Raw genomic sequence first — 13,920 nt, forward strand, 5'->3', positions numbered from 1 at the left:
AAGGGAATGCGGCCCTTGATTTGAAAAGCAGCTTTCCCACATGTCTGAAATAAGGTTGGAGCTACAGAGAAGCATTACGTGGCTTCACAATTTTCCCCACATTGTGATTTTTGCATAGCGCACGCACAGACACACACATGTCATGATTCGCGATATATAAGTGTTGGTGCTGACCTTTAAAACCCTAAACAGCCTCGGTCTAGTATACCTGAAGGAGCGTCTCCACCTCCACCGTTCTTCCCAGACACTGAGGTCCAGCGCCGAGGGCCTTCTGGCGGTTCCCTCCCTGCGAGAAGCCAAGTTACAGGGAACCAGGCAGAGGGCCTTCTCGGTGGTCAAAGACATCTGAAGGCAGCCCCGTTTAGGAAAGATTTTAATGTTTAATAGACTATTGTATTTTAGTGTTCTGAGTGGCTGGGGAAACCCAGCCAGATGGGCGGGGTATAAATAATAAATTATTATTAATAATATTAATTGCCAGGTCAAAAATTATGGAAACGATATCACAATACAGTGGTACGTCTGGATGCGAACGGGATCTGTTCCGGAGCCCTGTTCACATCCTGAGCAGAACGCAACCCGCATCAGCGCAGGTCGCGATTCGCCACCTCTGCGCATGCCATTTTGAGTCTCTGCGCATGCGTGAGCAGCAAAACCTGGAAGTAACCCATTCCATTACTTCCGGGTCACCGCGGAACGCAACCTGAAAATGCTCAACCTGAAGCGACTTTAAACCCCGAGGTATGGCTGTATGGGCAGTTTGGGATCTTGTATCGCTCTCTTGCCCAGGCCTACCGCTTGTGGCCCAGGCAGAGGCGGGCTGTGAACTGGGAGGTTTCTCCTTCTCAGAAGATGCTGGCGCACAAAGTCACCTTGTCCTGTCTCCCCCCCTCAAAATAGCCTTTGAGAAGAGCTACCTCTTCTCGATGGGGGTTGGTCAGTGTTCACGGAGAAATCTGAGGGCTCGCTTGGACAAAAAAACAAGGACACCAGCCAGGAATCCCTGAGCAAAACAGCAGCCAGTCGGCTTGGTCTTGATTGAAGACTGTCGTGACAGGACTCCCACCTGCTTCAGGGTGGAACAAGATGGAAGCCCCAAACAAAAGAACCCCCAAACTTTTATTAGCTGCTAACCCCCATGTTACACCCCCAAACTACATCACTCATCCATCATGGTTACATCATGAAAGGGAAGGTCTAGTGGCAGTAATCTGAGCATCCTGAACCCTGCCCCATGGTTCCCCTTGCCCTCCACCAAACACCCATCAAGTGGAACAAAAGAGATATTTACATTTCCCTGTTTCCCAGCCAAGTCAATCACACCCTTCTCTCTTCATCTGGGTTTGTTATTTCTGGAATGGCTACCTGTCTGGCACTCAGGTATCAGGATGCCAGGGATTATCCCTCAGGCAGAGGGGCTGCTGAGGAGCTGAGCTCACAGGTCTAGCTGAATTTCTGAAGTTTTCCCAGTGAGCCAGTACATAGATACATCGATCAGTGAATTCTTACATTTGGTATTGTGCAGCAGAGGCCCTTTGAACAGATAGGAAGAAACTGTGATGGAGTGTTTTGTGGGGACAAATCACAAAAGTGATTGTGCTGATTTTGGTAGTGGGCTGTATGTGCATGATATCTGCTGGAGGGGCAAACCCCCCCACAACCTATACATAAATTCCTGCAACATCAGTGAGTCAAGCTGGCTTCACCCCCTTCCTGCCTCTGGGGCATGCAGATTATCTGGGGCTGTGTGTGTTGCGTCTCTCACTCACCTGCTTCTCTCCTCCCTCTGCAGTTGGGGCCGTCTTTGCTCTGAGCGTCCACACCATCCTTTTCCTCAAGCTCTTCTCCTTCAAGGATGTCAACAAGTGGTGTCGGGAGAAGAGGCAAGCCAAGGCCACCCGAACCCGCTCTGGTGAGCCCTGAGCCAGGCCTGGTGGGGGCACCTGAGACTCTCCCTGAGTGCCAACTGGGATGGTTTTGAAAGAGGGTTGGACAAATTCATGGAAGAGGAGAGGGGTGTCCGTGGCTACAAGTCGGGCTGGCTAGGCTGTTCCTCCTCTCTTGGAGGCCACAAGGCTCCTGATACGAGCTTCTGGAAACCACAGCAGGGACTCAGGTCCTGTGCCCCAGTTTTCCATCTGGTTGGCCGCTGCCAGAAGAGGATGCTGGCCTGGTCCAGCGCCGAGGGTCCTCTGGTGGATCCCTCATTGCAAGAAGTGAGGTTACAGGGAACCAGGCAGAGGGCCTTGTCGGTAGTGGCACCCGCCCTGTGGAACATCCTTCAGATGTCAAGGAAATAAACAACTGACTTTTAGTAGACATCTGAAGGCAGCCCTGTTTAGGGAAGTTTTAAATGTTTAATGCTGTATTGTTTATAACACTTGATTGGGAGCCACCAGATGGTTGAGGTATAAATAATAAATAATAATAATAATAATAATAATAATTATTATTATTATTATTATTATTATTATTATATTATTATTATTATTTTATTATTATTATTATTATTATTATTATTATTATTATTATTATTATTATTATTATTATTATTATTTATTTTGACCTCATCCAGCTGCCTCCTCTTCCATTCTAATGTCCTTTTCTGTGCACCTTTCTGGCTTGAGTTGACTTACGGAATGATAGAATTGTCGAATGAGAAGGGACCCTAAGGGTCAGGAATAAGGCAACGACTGGGGGCAGCTCAGCTGGTAGAGCAGGAGACCCTTAATCTTGGGGCCGTGGGTCCAAGCCCCATGTTGGGCCCAAGATTTCTGCCTTGCGGGGGGTTGTTCTGGATGACCTTTGGGGTTCCTTCCAACGCTGCCATTCTCTGACCTGTCTTCTCTGACTGATGCCCTTTCGTTGTCTGTTCCAGCTGCCGGGGCGCAGAAGGCCAATGGGAACGTGGCCTCGGGGGCCGTGGCTTACCCAGCGAACCTGACCTATAGAGGTAACATGGCCAGGCAAGACCTCCGTGGTGGGCGGTTCCCTGTGGCTCTGGTGGGGTTGGGGGTCTGGCGGCGACGCCATCCTGGGGCTTACACTCCTGACCTCCCTCCTTCCTCTGGGAGGCCAGAGCTTTGTGGCGCTTGCCTTCCCCTGTTGTGTGGTGGCTCTGAGGTCAAAGGTCCCCTGGGATTATTCTGCTCCCCACCCCCCACATTGGGGGACAGGGGAAGCTGCCTTGTTTGGAGTCAGACCATTGGCCCATCTAGGGCAGTGTTCCCTGCACTGACCGGCAGAAACGGCTCTCCAGGATTTCAGGCATCCAAGTTCCCCCAGCCTTGCTTGCCTGGGGAGATGCTGTTGGGGGGGCGGGCAGGTTGGGCCTGGGTCTTACGCTTTCTCTGTGCCTGAGCTGTGGTCCTTTTCCCAAAGGGAGAGGCCAGCTCCTGTGTGGTGCCCCTGCCCTTAATGCCTCTCTCCTCCTATTTCAATGGCAGACCTCTACTACTTCCTCTTCGCACCGACCTTGTGCTACGAGCTGAACTTCCCGCGCTCTCCTCGCGTCCGCAAGCGCTTTCTGCTGCGCAGGCTGGCTGAGATGGTGAGACCCCCTGTCCTGGGTCTGGTGGCGACCCGGCCTCTTTGCCCCTCACACCCCCAGCTCCCCACCCCCGTTGCAAGGCAATGAAGGCTGTTAGCAGTAAGTTCCATAGATTAACGAGAGAAAGGGACTTTCCTGCACCTGACCTGAACCTTCCAGCCTCCCGCTTCCTTGAACATTCATGAGTCTCGTGTTGATGGTGTCTCACTCCTGGCCTCTTCTTTTTCTCCCCCCTTTTCCAGCTCTTCTTCCTCCAGCTGATGGTGGGGCTGATTCAGCAGGTAAGGGGGGGCAGGTGGGGCTTGCTCTGTACCTGCTGCTGGCACCTTTGAAGCACAGGGCATGGCAGGGGGTCTGGCCAGAGAGCACCACCTGGGCAGGGTGCCTAAAGCAGACCACAGGCTCTCTCTGGTTCCAGTCTAGAAGTGGCCAGGAGCTGCCCTGTGCCCCCTTCTGGAGTGTCTGGTGCAGAGTTGGGGGGCAAACAAGATAGCATCTAGATCAATGGAAGTAATAGTGCCACTGGATTCTGCTCTGGTCAGACCTCACCTGGAGTACTGTGTCCAGTTCTGGGCACCACAGTTCAAGAAGGACACTGACAAACTGGAACGTGTCCAGAGGAGGGCAACCAAAATGGTCAAAGCCCTGGAAGCGATGCCCTATGAGGAACGGCTAAGGGAGCTGGGCATGTTTAGCCTGGAGAAGAGGAGGTTAAGGGGTGATATGATAGCCATGTTCAAATATATAAAAGGATGTCACATAGAGGAGGGAGAAAGGTTGTTTTCTGCTGCTCCAGAGAAGCGGACACGGAGCAATGGATCCAAAATACAAGAAAGAAGATTCCACCTAAACATTAGGAAGAACTTCCTGACAGTAAGAGCTGTTTGACAGTGGAATTTGCTGCCAAGGAGTGTGGCGGAGTCTCCTTCTTTTGAGGTCTTTAAGCAGAGGCTTGACAACCATATGTCAGGAGTGCTCTGATGGTGTTTCCTGCTTGGCAGGGGGTTGGCTCGATGGCCCTTGTGGTCTCTTCCAACTCTATGATTCTAAGATGCTGCAGCAGACACGGGAGGTCAAGGACGGGAAGGGGTGCAGAGACGGTTGCCACCTTCCCTGATTCAACTGCTAAAACCGTTTGGAGGTACTGGAACACTCCGTTGAACATCTGCCTGACTTGGCAGTTCTGCAGGGGTGCTGCATGTGGGCTGAAGCTGATCTGCCTAGATGGAAGCTTGTTACGTTATTACTTTTCGCTCTATAAGACGCACTTTTCGTCTCCTAAAAAGTAAGGGGAAATGTGTGTGCATCTTATGGAGTGAATGCAGGCTGCGCAGCTATCGCTGAAGCCAGGAGAACAAGAGGGATTGGTGCGCACCGATCCCTCTTGCTCTCCTGGCTTCAGCGATAGCCACGCAAAGCCTCTTGAGCGCAGCGGGAGGGCTGCTGCCTTTTCGCTCAGGAGGCTTTGCGTTGAGGCTTCCCACTCGCTGTCCTGGCTACTGGCTTAGCCACGTGCAGCCTCTTCCGGGCAGGGGGAGCCTTCATCCCGCTGCCCGGGAGAGGCTGCGCGTGGCTATCCCAGAAGCCAGATCCCTCTTGCTGTTCTGGCTTCTGGGATTCAGAATATTTTTTTTCCTGTTTTCCTCCTCCAAAACATGGGTGCATCTTAGGTCTGGTGCATCTTATAGAGCGAAAAATACGGTACTTATTTAAACATTTGACATACCACTTCGCTGGAATTGTCTCCCAAGTGGTGTGCAGAAAAAGTAAAAAATGGTGAAAGCCAAGATCAGACTTTGGTGGAAATTCCTGTTGGAATAAAAAGAAAAAATCTTCAGCGTGTGCTGGAAGTCCAAGAGGGGAGCAGGAACTGAAGAAGCGTGATGGTGCTGGTGGTTGGAAGAGGGGTCTGTTCAGAGGCTCTGAGACCTTTCTGTCTAGGTAGGGATCTTGCAGGGACTTTCCAGAACTTGGTGGTATGTTTTGGGTCCCAGTAGCTGGAGGAGTTGGGGTAGCCTTGCCTTGTGATCAGAGTTGGGGTTGGTTCTCTATACTGCACAAAGGTGACTTTTCTTTCCTCCGGTTTGGAATTTGTTTCCCATTTGGTTGTGTATTTTTTTATGCGGTTTACTTATTGTTTGTTGGGACGCAGGTGGCGCTGTGGGTTAAACCACAGAGCCTAGGACTTGCCGATCAGACGGTCGGCGGTTCGAATCCCCGCTACAGGGTGAGCTCCCGTTGCTCAGTCCCTGCTCCTGCCAACCTAGCAATTCGAAAGCACACCAGTGCAAGTAGATAAATAGGTACCGCTCCGGCGGGAAGGTATACGGCGTTTCCGTGCGCTGCTCTGGTTCGCCAGAAGCGGCTTCGTCATGCTGGCCACATGACCCGGAAGCTGTACTCTGGCTCCCTCAGCCAATAAAGCGAGATGAGTGCCGCAACCCCAGAGTCTGCCACGACTGGACCTAATGGTCAGGGGTCCCTTTACTTATTTATTGTTTATGACTTTTGTAATTATGTAAATCTTGCTATGCTGTAAGCTGCCTTGAACATTGTTTTTTAAACTGTGGAAAGGTGCCATACCAAAAATAAGATGATGATTATGACTTCTGTGCCACAGGGCCAGAGAACATTCCCTCAAACCAAGGAGGCTAAGCTGGGTTGTATCTTATGGGGCTGGGTAGATGACCCCTGGCTTTAACCCCCCCCCCGGGGCCCATTAACCTGATTTTAATGTGTGCTTGTTGCAGTGGATGGTCCCCACAATCCAGAACTCCATGAAGCCTTTTCGGGTAAGCCATGCCCTGGGGACCCCCTTCTCCACCATGGTGCTGGGGAACTGCTTGTGGACACCCCCCCTCCAAGACAGCAGGACTGGCCCACAACGTGCCCTTAGAGCTGTAATGGGAAAAGTGGGGAGGGAGAAATGACAGCTTAGCTTATGGTTGGCCTGGTGGCCTCTTAAGTGCTCAGCACCAGCAACTAGGGGAGGGGTCTGCAAGGTGTGTTGGTTGCCAGCGTCCCAAAGGAGAGCTGCCTGGCCAGCCCACCCCCCAAGAAGACACAGGGGCTTGGTGCTTTCTGCCATCCACACCCCGGATGGGTCAATGCCTTATGAGGAACGGCTAAGGGAGCTGGGCATGTTTGGCCTGGAGAAGAGGAGGTTAAGGGGTGATATGATAGCCATGTTCGAATATACAGTATAAAAGGATGTCACATAGAGGAGGGAGAAATGTTGTTTTCTGCTGCTCCAGAGAAGCGGACACGGAGCAATGGATCCAAACTACAAGAAAGAAGATTCCACCTAAACATTAGGAAGAACTTCCTGACAGTAAGAGCTGTTTGACAGTGGAATTTGCTGCCAAGGAGTGTGGAGGAGTCTCCTTCTTTGGAGGTCTTTAAGCAGAGGCTTGACAACCATATGTCAGGAGTGCTCTGATGGTGTTTCCGGCTTGGCAGGGGGTTGGACTCGATGGCCCTGGTGGTCTCTTCCAACTCTAGGATTCTGTGATTCTGCAGCTGACTCTTGCTCTCCTTTCCCTTGCAGGACATGGACTATTCCAGGATCATCGAGCGCCTTCTGAAACTAGCTGTACGTACCACAAACTGGGCTTCCTTCCCAGGACACCTGGGCACAGAGGGTTGGGATGGGGATGGGAGCAGGCCTCCGGGGTTGGATCCTGCAAAGTGAGTCACAACTGGGGGCTGTCCAGGTCCTTTGGACTACAGTTCCAATCACTCCCGGCCTCAAACGAACAAGATGGTGGGAGTTGTAGTGGGGGGCTGGACTATATTTTGAAAAATATAAATACCCTGTAAGCCGGTCCCGCAGTTGCCTCCGGACCTGGAGGAGGAACGCACTCTGCAAGCGCTCAGGAGCTCTTCTCTGCATGCCTGCTCACCGGCGTTGTTGACGTGCAGCAGCTGCTCCATCAGCCAGTCCCCACGGAGCTCCCAGGCAGCATGCACCATGCGCTGCAGCCCGTCGTCCGAGGCCAGCTTGGTGGGCAGGCCGCACGCAGTTTGCCCTCCAGCTGCTCCAGTGCGGCCGCTGAGCCGGGTGCCAGGCACGAGGCCAGTAGGCATGCCAAGCTCTGGCTGAAGCCCTGTGATGTGCCCGTCATGATGCCCGCCCGCCTCTCCGTCCATGGGCGTACTGGGTTTACCTGAGCACACGGGTGGTGAGGCTTTGGATTGGCTGCAGGAACTTCCTGCAGCCAATCTGAAGCTGTGCCAGGGTCACGGAAGTCAGTCCCCACGCGGCGACTGACTGAGCGGGCGGCAGGGTCCGCGGGCTGGATTTACGAGCCTGGTGGGCCGCATCTGGCCTCCGGGCCATAGTTTGCTGACCCCTGCACTAATGCTGTCCTCTGCTTTGCTGTCCCCGACAGGTCCCCAACCACCTGATCTGGCTCATCTTCTTCTACTGGTTCTTCCACTCCAGCCTGAATGTCATTGCGGAAATCATGCAGTTTGGAGACCGGGAGTTCTACAGGGACTGGTGGTGAGTCAGCTCTGCAGGGAGGGCCTGTGTGTTTTGTGACTTGTGTTCTTTTTTTCAATTTTCAGGTTTTTAAGCTGTGTCTCAGATTGTTATAACCTGCCCTAGGACTACAGAAAGAATGGCAGATGGCTGTAATAATAAAAAATAAACAAATCTGTAAATGGCACTAAAAAGATCTGCTTTGGGCATTCAAAGCAACCTGCAGAGCAGCCAAGGCTTGAGTTTTGGAGACTTCCTCACCGTGGGCGAGGACTGGGAGGGTTTTTCCCAGCCCTAACAGGTGTGGTGGGTGGATCCCCATCACTTAAGATGACGACGAATGATGCAGACGCCTCCCTTAAGTGTTTGTTGTAGGAAGAGCCTTCGAGGCATCTGATAGGGATGATACTGGCTGGGCTCAGCCTTCGTTGGTGAAACTCAGTGACTGAATCCTGTGCACAGCCAGACCGCTCACATTTGACCCTGCAGGAATTGGACCCCCTGTCCAAAAGAGAGGGGGGACCTATTTTGTTCTGTTAAGGGTTTCTCTCGATGTCAAGGGTTGTAGGGTTAGTTGATGTGCAGCAACACATGTCCCTTTTCTTTCTTCAGGAACTCGGAGACCGTGACCTATTTTTGGCAGAACTGGAACATCCCTGTCCACAAATGGTGCTTGAGGTACACCTCGGCTGAGTTGTGACAATCCTGGGGTCAAGGGGCGGGGGGTGCTGTAGCTGTCAGTGGGGGATGGCCAGGCTAATTCTGCTCATAGTACATTTGGGACAGATGAAAGGGAGCCCTCCTTCATGCAGCACGTATTTAAACTGTGGAACTCGCTTCCGCAGGAGGCCGCTGTGGCCCCCAACTTAGATGGCTTTGAAAGAGCCTTCTCTAGGAATATTTCTACTAATGGCTTGAACCACAGTGGCTTTGCCCTGCCTCCAGGGTCAGATCCAGCAGCCTCTTCTTAAGTTCTCTCTTTCCTTTGCATTTCAGGCATTTCTACAAGCCCATGATGAAGAAGGGGGCTGGCAAATGGGTGGCTCAGACAGGCGTCTTCTTCGCTTCTGCTTTCTTCCACGAGGTTAGTTACCTGTGCATGAATGTCGACAGGACAGCCCAAAGGGTCTCTCCTCCCCCCCCCCGCCCTTTACTGGCTTGCAATCTCAACCCTCTTCTTAAAGGCTGTGGATTTTGTACCAAAAAGCATCCTTGGTGGTGCTCAGCCAGCCTTTCTCTGCAAGGTTGCGAGAGAGGGAAGCAGCATCTGGTGCGAGAGAGGAAAGCAGGGAGAGGAAATCGAGAGAGGAAATCTGATTGAGGGGGGTGTCCAGGCGGACATGGCGGCCAGCAGAGCTTAGATCATTTCTGCGAAGACCAGTAAGGAAAAGGCTTGGGAGACAATTGCTCACTCTCAAGTTTTGATTATAGCAAAAATGTGTGTGTGTTGGGCAGAGGTAAACATAGGTAGTTCCTCAGCTCTAAAAATCCACCTGAAAACTCCCAATTTGCGATAATCAGAGCCCCCCCCCCCCCGGAACTTGAAACATGGGAAGTCCCAACAAAAATTTATAATTTAGGCAGAATATTTGGACTATTTGATATGTATTTGTATAATTTGGAACATTCGATGCGATTTGATGCCAGCCAAGCTTCCTTTGCAACCTCTCCTCTCTGGACTGATGTCTTTGTGGGTTTCTGTCCCCACCCAGTACCTGGTCAGCGTGCCCTTGAAGATGTTCCGGCCCTGGGCGTTCATAGGGATGATGGCTCAGGTAAGGATCGGGTCCTCACCACGGGATCACATTCACCCGGTGCTATACCAGCTGCACTGGCTCCTGGTGGAGTACAGGATCAGGTTCAAGGTGCTGGTTTTAACCTTTAAAGCCCTATACAGCCTAGGACCCTCATCCCTACGGGACCGCCTCTCCTGGTATGTCCCATGGAGGACCTTAGGGTCTTCAAACAAAAACATCTTGGAGGTCCTGGGCCACAGGGAGGTTAGGCTGGCCTCAACCAGAGCCAGGGCTTTATTGGCTGTGGCCCCGATCTGGTGGAACGCTCTGTCCCAAGAGACCAGGGCCCTGCGGGACTTGACATCTTTCCGCAGGGCCTGCAAGACAGAGCTGTTCCACCAGGCCTTTGGCCAAGGCACAGCCTGACCCCCTCCTTTGGTCATCCTCACAGAACTCTAGCCCAATGGTTGCCATGAATTTGACTCTGAATTGATTTTAGAATGAATTGATTTTAGAATGCTGTGTTACTTTTATTGTTGCTAGCTGCTATGAGCCCAACTTTGGCTGGGAAGGGCGGGATATAAATAATAATAATAATAATAATAATAATAATAATATTTATTTATTTATTTTGCATGAGTGGCTTGGCAAAGGCCACATGCCGCCAGCTCAGCCTTGCCAGAGGCTCCCGGTACGTGGTGTCTTGGCAAAGGGGGTGAGGGTCAAGGAGAGTCCAGGATGCTGCTGTTGCCCCCACCCCAGAGAGTGCTGTCTTCTTTCCCGTGAGCCTTGGGGCAGGACCTGCACTTTGGCCCTAAGGTGGAGAATCATAGAACCACAGAACTGTAGAGCTGGAAGGGACCCCAAGGGTCATCCAGTCTGACCCCCTGCAATGCAGGAATCCCAACTGAAGCATCCATGCCAGATGGCCACCCAAGCTCTGCTTAAAAACTTCCAAGGGAGGAGAGTCCATCACCTTCCAAGGGAGTCCATTCCCCTGCCAAACAGCTCTTACCACCAGAAAGTTTTTCCTGATGTTGAATCTCCTCCTTGTAACTTGAAGCCATGGGTTCAAGTCCTCCCCTCCAGAGCAGGAGAAAGCAAGCTTGCTCCACCTTCCACCTTTTGGGATATCTGAAGATGGCTGTTGTGTCGCCTGTTCTCCAGGCTAGAAAGACCCATCTCCCTCCGCCATCTTTCCTCCCTCTTTCTTCCTCCTCCGCAGATTCCTCTGGCCTGGTTTGTGGGCCGGTTCCTTCGGGGCAACTATGGGAACGCGGCTGTGTGGATCTCCTTGATCATTGGGCAGCCCATTGCCGTCCTCATGTACGTCCACGACTACTACGTGCTCAACTACGAGGGGAGCCAGTGACCCCCCCCCGGCGATGCCCCTCCTGCCTTCCCACCAGCACAGGGACACCTGGCGAGGGCAGAGCAGCTGTTTCCTGGGCGCCCCACGACTCTCCGCAGCACCAGCAGGGGCAGAGATGTTGCTGCCCTCATCTTTGCCCTGGAAAGTTGCCTTGTGTGATCTTTTTCTGTGTGTGTCTGTCTGTAACGGCCGCTCGCCAGGTACTCGTTTTTTGAGTCCGAAGTCTGGATCAATGCAATAACTGTCAGTGGGGGCTGCCTTCTCCGGATTGACGCTTGGGCCGGCACCTGGGCTGGGAATTTTCCAGGTGACTCCTGCCATGGCTCAATGAGGGAGGTGTGGTTCCCCCGTCCAATGGGAATACGGTTCGAATCCTGCTGTGCCCGAGGGTGTGGCTGGGAGTTGGGGGGGGTCTGAGCTTTGCCCAGAGTCTGGATGGCCCCCCATGTGGGTAGGCAAAGGCAGTTCCCTCCCTTTGGTGCTGACCTTCAGGGCGCTTTAAAGGACTGTCCCTCACTGGGGGGGGGTCCTCTTCCGTCCAGCCCGAAGGCGTTGGGCATTCAGTTGCGTCCTAGCTTTTGGCTACCGGCAGCTCTTCTGTAGTGAAAGGGGTGCAACATCCCCTTTTGCCGGCCTTGAGCCCAAGGCCTTATGGGAATAAGGAATGCTGGTTAGCAGGGGCTCCTGCGGCTGGATTTTGGTACTACTGCCTGTGGTTGCACGGGTGATTGGAAGCTTTTTTTCTCCTGGGGGGCCTGGTTTGGGTTCGTGGCAGTTTCTGCCCCTAGAGCTGCCTCGGTTCTCTTCCGTCCCCTTTCCCAGGATCCGTCCTCGCAGCAGGGGAGCAGCGACTTTGGGGGGGGGGGTTGCTCCAATTCCACAGCACCCCTGCTCTCTGCGGAGGTAGCTGTGTTGGCAACTGCTGCTGCCCAGCTCTTTTTCAGCCAAGGTGGACCTTGGCTGTGTGTGGTCATTCCCGTGTTTTGACAACCCAGCAACTTTTTAAAGAGTTTGCAGAATGTATCTGTCTCATACAAAAAGTGATTAAAGCATATTTTCAAAAATCTGTGTTGATAAAAGGTTGGGGGGTGGGCACTAAAGGGTCCACAGAACCTTGACATGACCAAGTTGATTACACTGATTTCTGGCAATCGTTTCTTCACACCTGCAGCAAGAATATATTCCTGAAGTGCTCCTCTGTCCTGGGAGTCATCCAGAACTTTCCTCTCTTATTCAAAAGGGTTGCTTCCAAATTTGCCTTTTGTTTTACATTTTAAAAAAAATACAGAAAGCATCACCCCCACATTTAAGGTGCAGTTGGCATCTTAGAGCCATGCAGAGTGAGCCCAAATTCTGGGCTGGCGAGATAATTTTACCTTAAGCGCACTGCCAGGGTAGCAAGTCCCGATCACAAAAGGCCTGGGCAGATGAAGGTTTTTGCCACTGTCAACAGAGAAATCTGAGGGCTCCCTTGGACAAGAAAACAAGGACACCAGCCAGGAATACCAGAGCAAAACAGCAGCCAGTAGGCTTGGTCTTTATGGAAGACTCTCGCGACAGGACTCCCACCTGCCACAAGATGGAAGCACCGAACAAAAGAGCCCCCAAACCTTTATTAGCTGCTAATCCCCATGTTAAAAAGGTAAAGGGACCCCTGACCATTAGGTCCAGTCGCGGACGACTCGGGGGTCCTTCTGATCGGCAACCCCTAGGCTTTGTGGTTTAACCCACAGCGCCACCTGCATCCTAATCCCCATGTTACCCCCCCCCCCAAACTACATCACTAATACATCACGGTTACATCATGAAAGGGGAGGTCTGGGGGCAGTAATCTGAGCATCCTGGACCCTGCCCCATGGTTCCCCTTGCCCTCCACCAAACACCCATCAAGTGGAACAAAAGAGATCTTTACATTTCCCTGTTTCCCAGTCAAGTTCATCCCACCCTTTTGTCTTCCTCTGGGTTTGTTATTTCTGGAATGGCTACCTGTCTGGCCCTCAGGTATCAGGAGGCCAGGGATTATTCCTCAGGCAGAGGGGCTGCTGAGGAGCTGAGCTCACAGGTCTAGAGGAATTTCTGAAGTTTCCCCAGTGAGCCAGTACAGAGATACATTGATCATTTGGTATTGTGCAGCAGAGGCCCTTTGAATAGATAGGAAGAAACTGTGATAAAGTGTTTTGTGGGGACAAATCACAAAAGTCATAAAAGTGATTGTTCTGATTTTGGTAGTGGGCTGCATGTGCATGATATCTGCTGGAGGGGCAACCCTCCCCCAAACCTATACATAAATTCATGCACCACCTAGGGCCCCAGAGGAAGGACCCAAGGAGAATCTGGAATCTCTGAATATTCCCTGCCTGAAATCCTGGGCAACTTTGTGGGGAATCTCTAGTAGGGCCTCCGTGGAAGATCCTAATAGCCAGGTACGTTCACGGGAGAGCGGGTGGTGGTTGTGCTTTGGGGTGACCTTAACCCCCCTGCTCTTCGTGTGTCAGCCACTGGGTCACCATTTACAAATCCAGTCTCATGTTTGATCTACTTGAGATTCCCGCATTGCAGGGGTTGGGCTAGATGACTCCTTGGGGTCCCTGCCAACTCTGCCATCCTGTGATTCATCGCCAGCTCAAGGGGGATTGTCGTCGGAAGAACTGCGGGAGTCCCAGCGTGTACCTGCATCTACTTTTGATTGGCACCTGCCTGTCTTGGGAGACCAAGTGAAGCATGCACCTCGGGGAGTGGCTAAACCTTGGGAGACTTGCAGCACCTGCTGTGGCTGATG

At 52.2% G+C, this 13,920-nt stretch overlaps 1 protein-coding gene and 1 long non-coding RNA gene across 2 annotated transcripts in view; one reads left to right on the forward strand and one right to left on the reverse strand.

Moving 5' to 3' along the window:
• The window catches only part of DGAT1 (diacylglycerol O-acyltransferase 1), a 33,350-nt gene extending 22,071 nt beyond the window's left edge, over window positions 1-11,279 (forward strand). Inside the window, exons 7-17 of the mRNA XM_081918876.1 lie at window positions 1,793-1,912; window positions 2,879-2,953; window positions 3,447-3,550; window positions 3,793-3,831; window positions 6,301-6,342; window positions 7,098-7,142; window positions 7,942-8,054; window positions 8,646-8,711; window positions 9,030-9,117; window positions 9,746-9,808; window positions 10,995-11,279. Coding sequence (XP_081775002.1) covers window positions 1,793-1,912; window positions 2,879-2,953; window positions 3,447-3,550; window positions 3,793-3,831; window positions 6,301-6,342; window positions 7,098-7,142; window positions 7,942-8,054; window positions 8,646-8,711; window positions 9,030-9,117; window positions 9,746-9,808; window positions 10,995-11,141 — 902 coding nt within the window. The 3' untranslated portion in view covers window positions 11,142-11,279. The remainder of the gene's footprint in view (window positions 1-1,792; window positions 1,913-2,878; window positions 2,954-3,446; window positions 3,551-3,792; window positions 3,832-6,300; window positions 6,343-7,097; window positions 7,143-7,941; window positions 8,055-8,645; window positions 8,712-9,029; window positions 9,118-9,745; window positions 9,809-10,994) is intronic.
• On the reverse strand, window positions 6,475-7,184 carry LOC309374264. Its single transcript, XR_014170469.1, has 2 exons — window positions 7,075-7,184; window positions 6,475-6,661 (listed from the first exon to the last, which is right to left on the reverse strand). It is a non-coding gene; the product is annotated as an uncharacterized lncRNA (long non-coding RNA).
• Window positions 11,280-13,920: the final 2,641 nt, after the last annotated feature.

Source organism: Podarcis melisellensis, assembly GCF_964234715.1.
Source record: "Podarcis melisellensis genome assembly, chromosome: 7".
Taxonomy (NCBI): Eukaryota; Metazoa; Chordata; class Lepidosauria; order Squamata; family Lacertidae; genus Podarcis; species Podarcis melisellensis.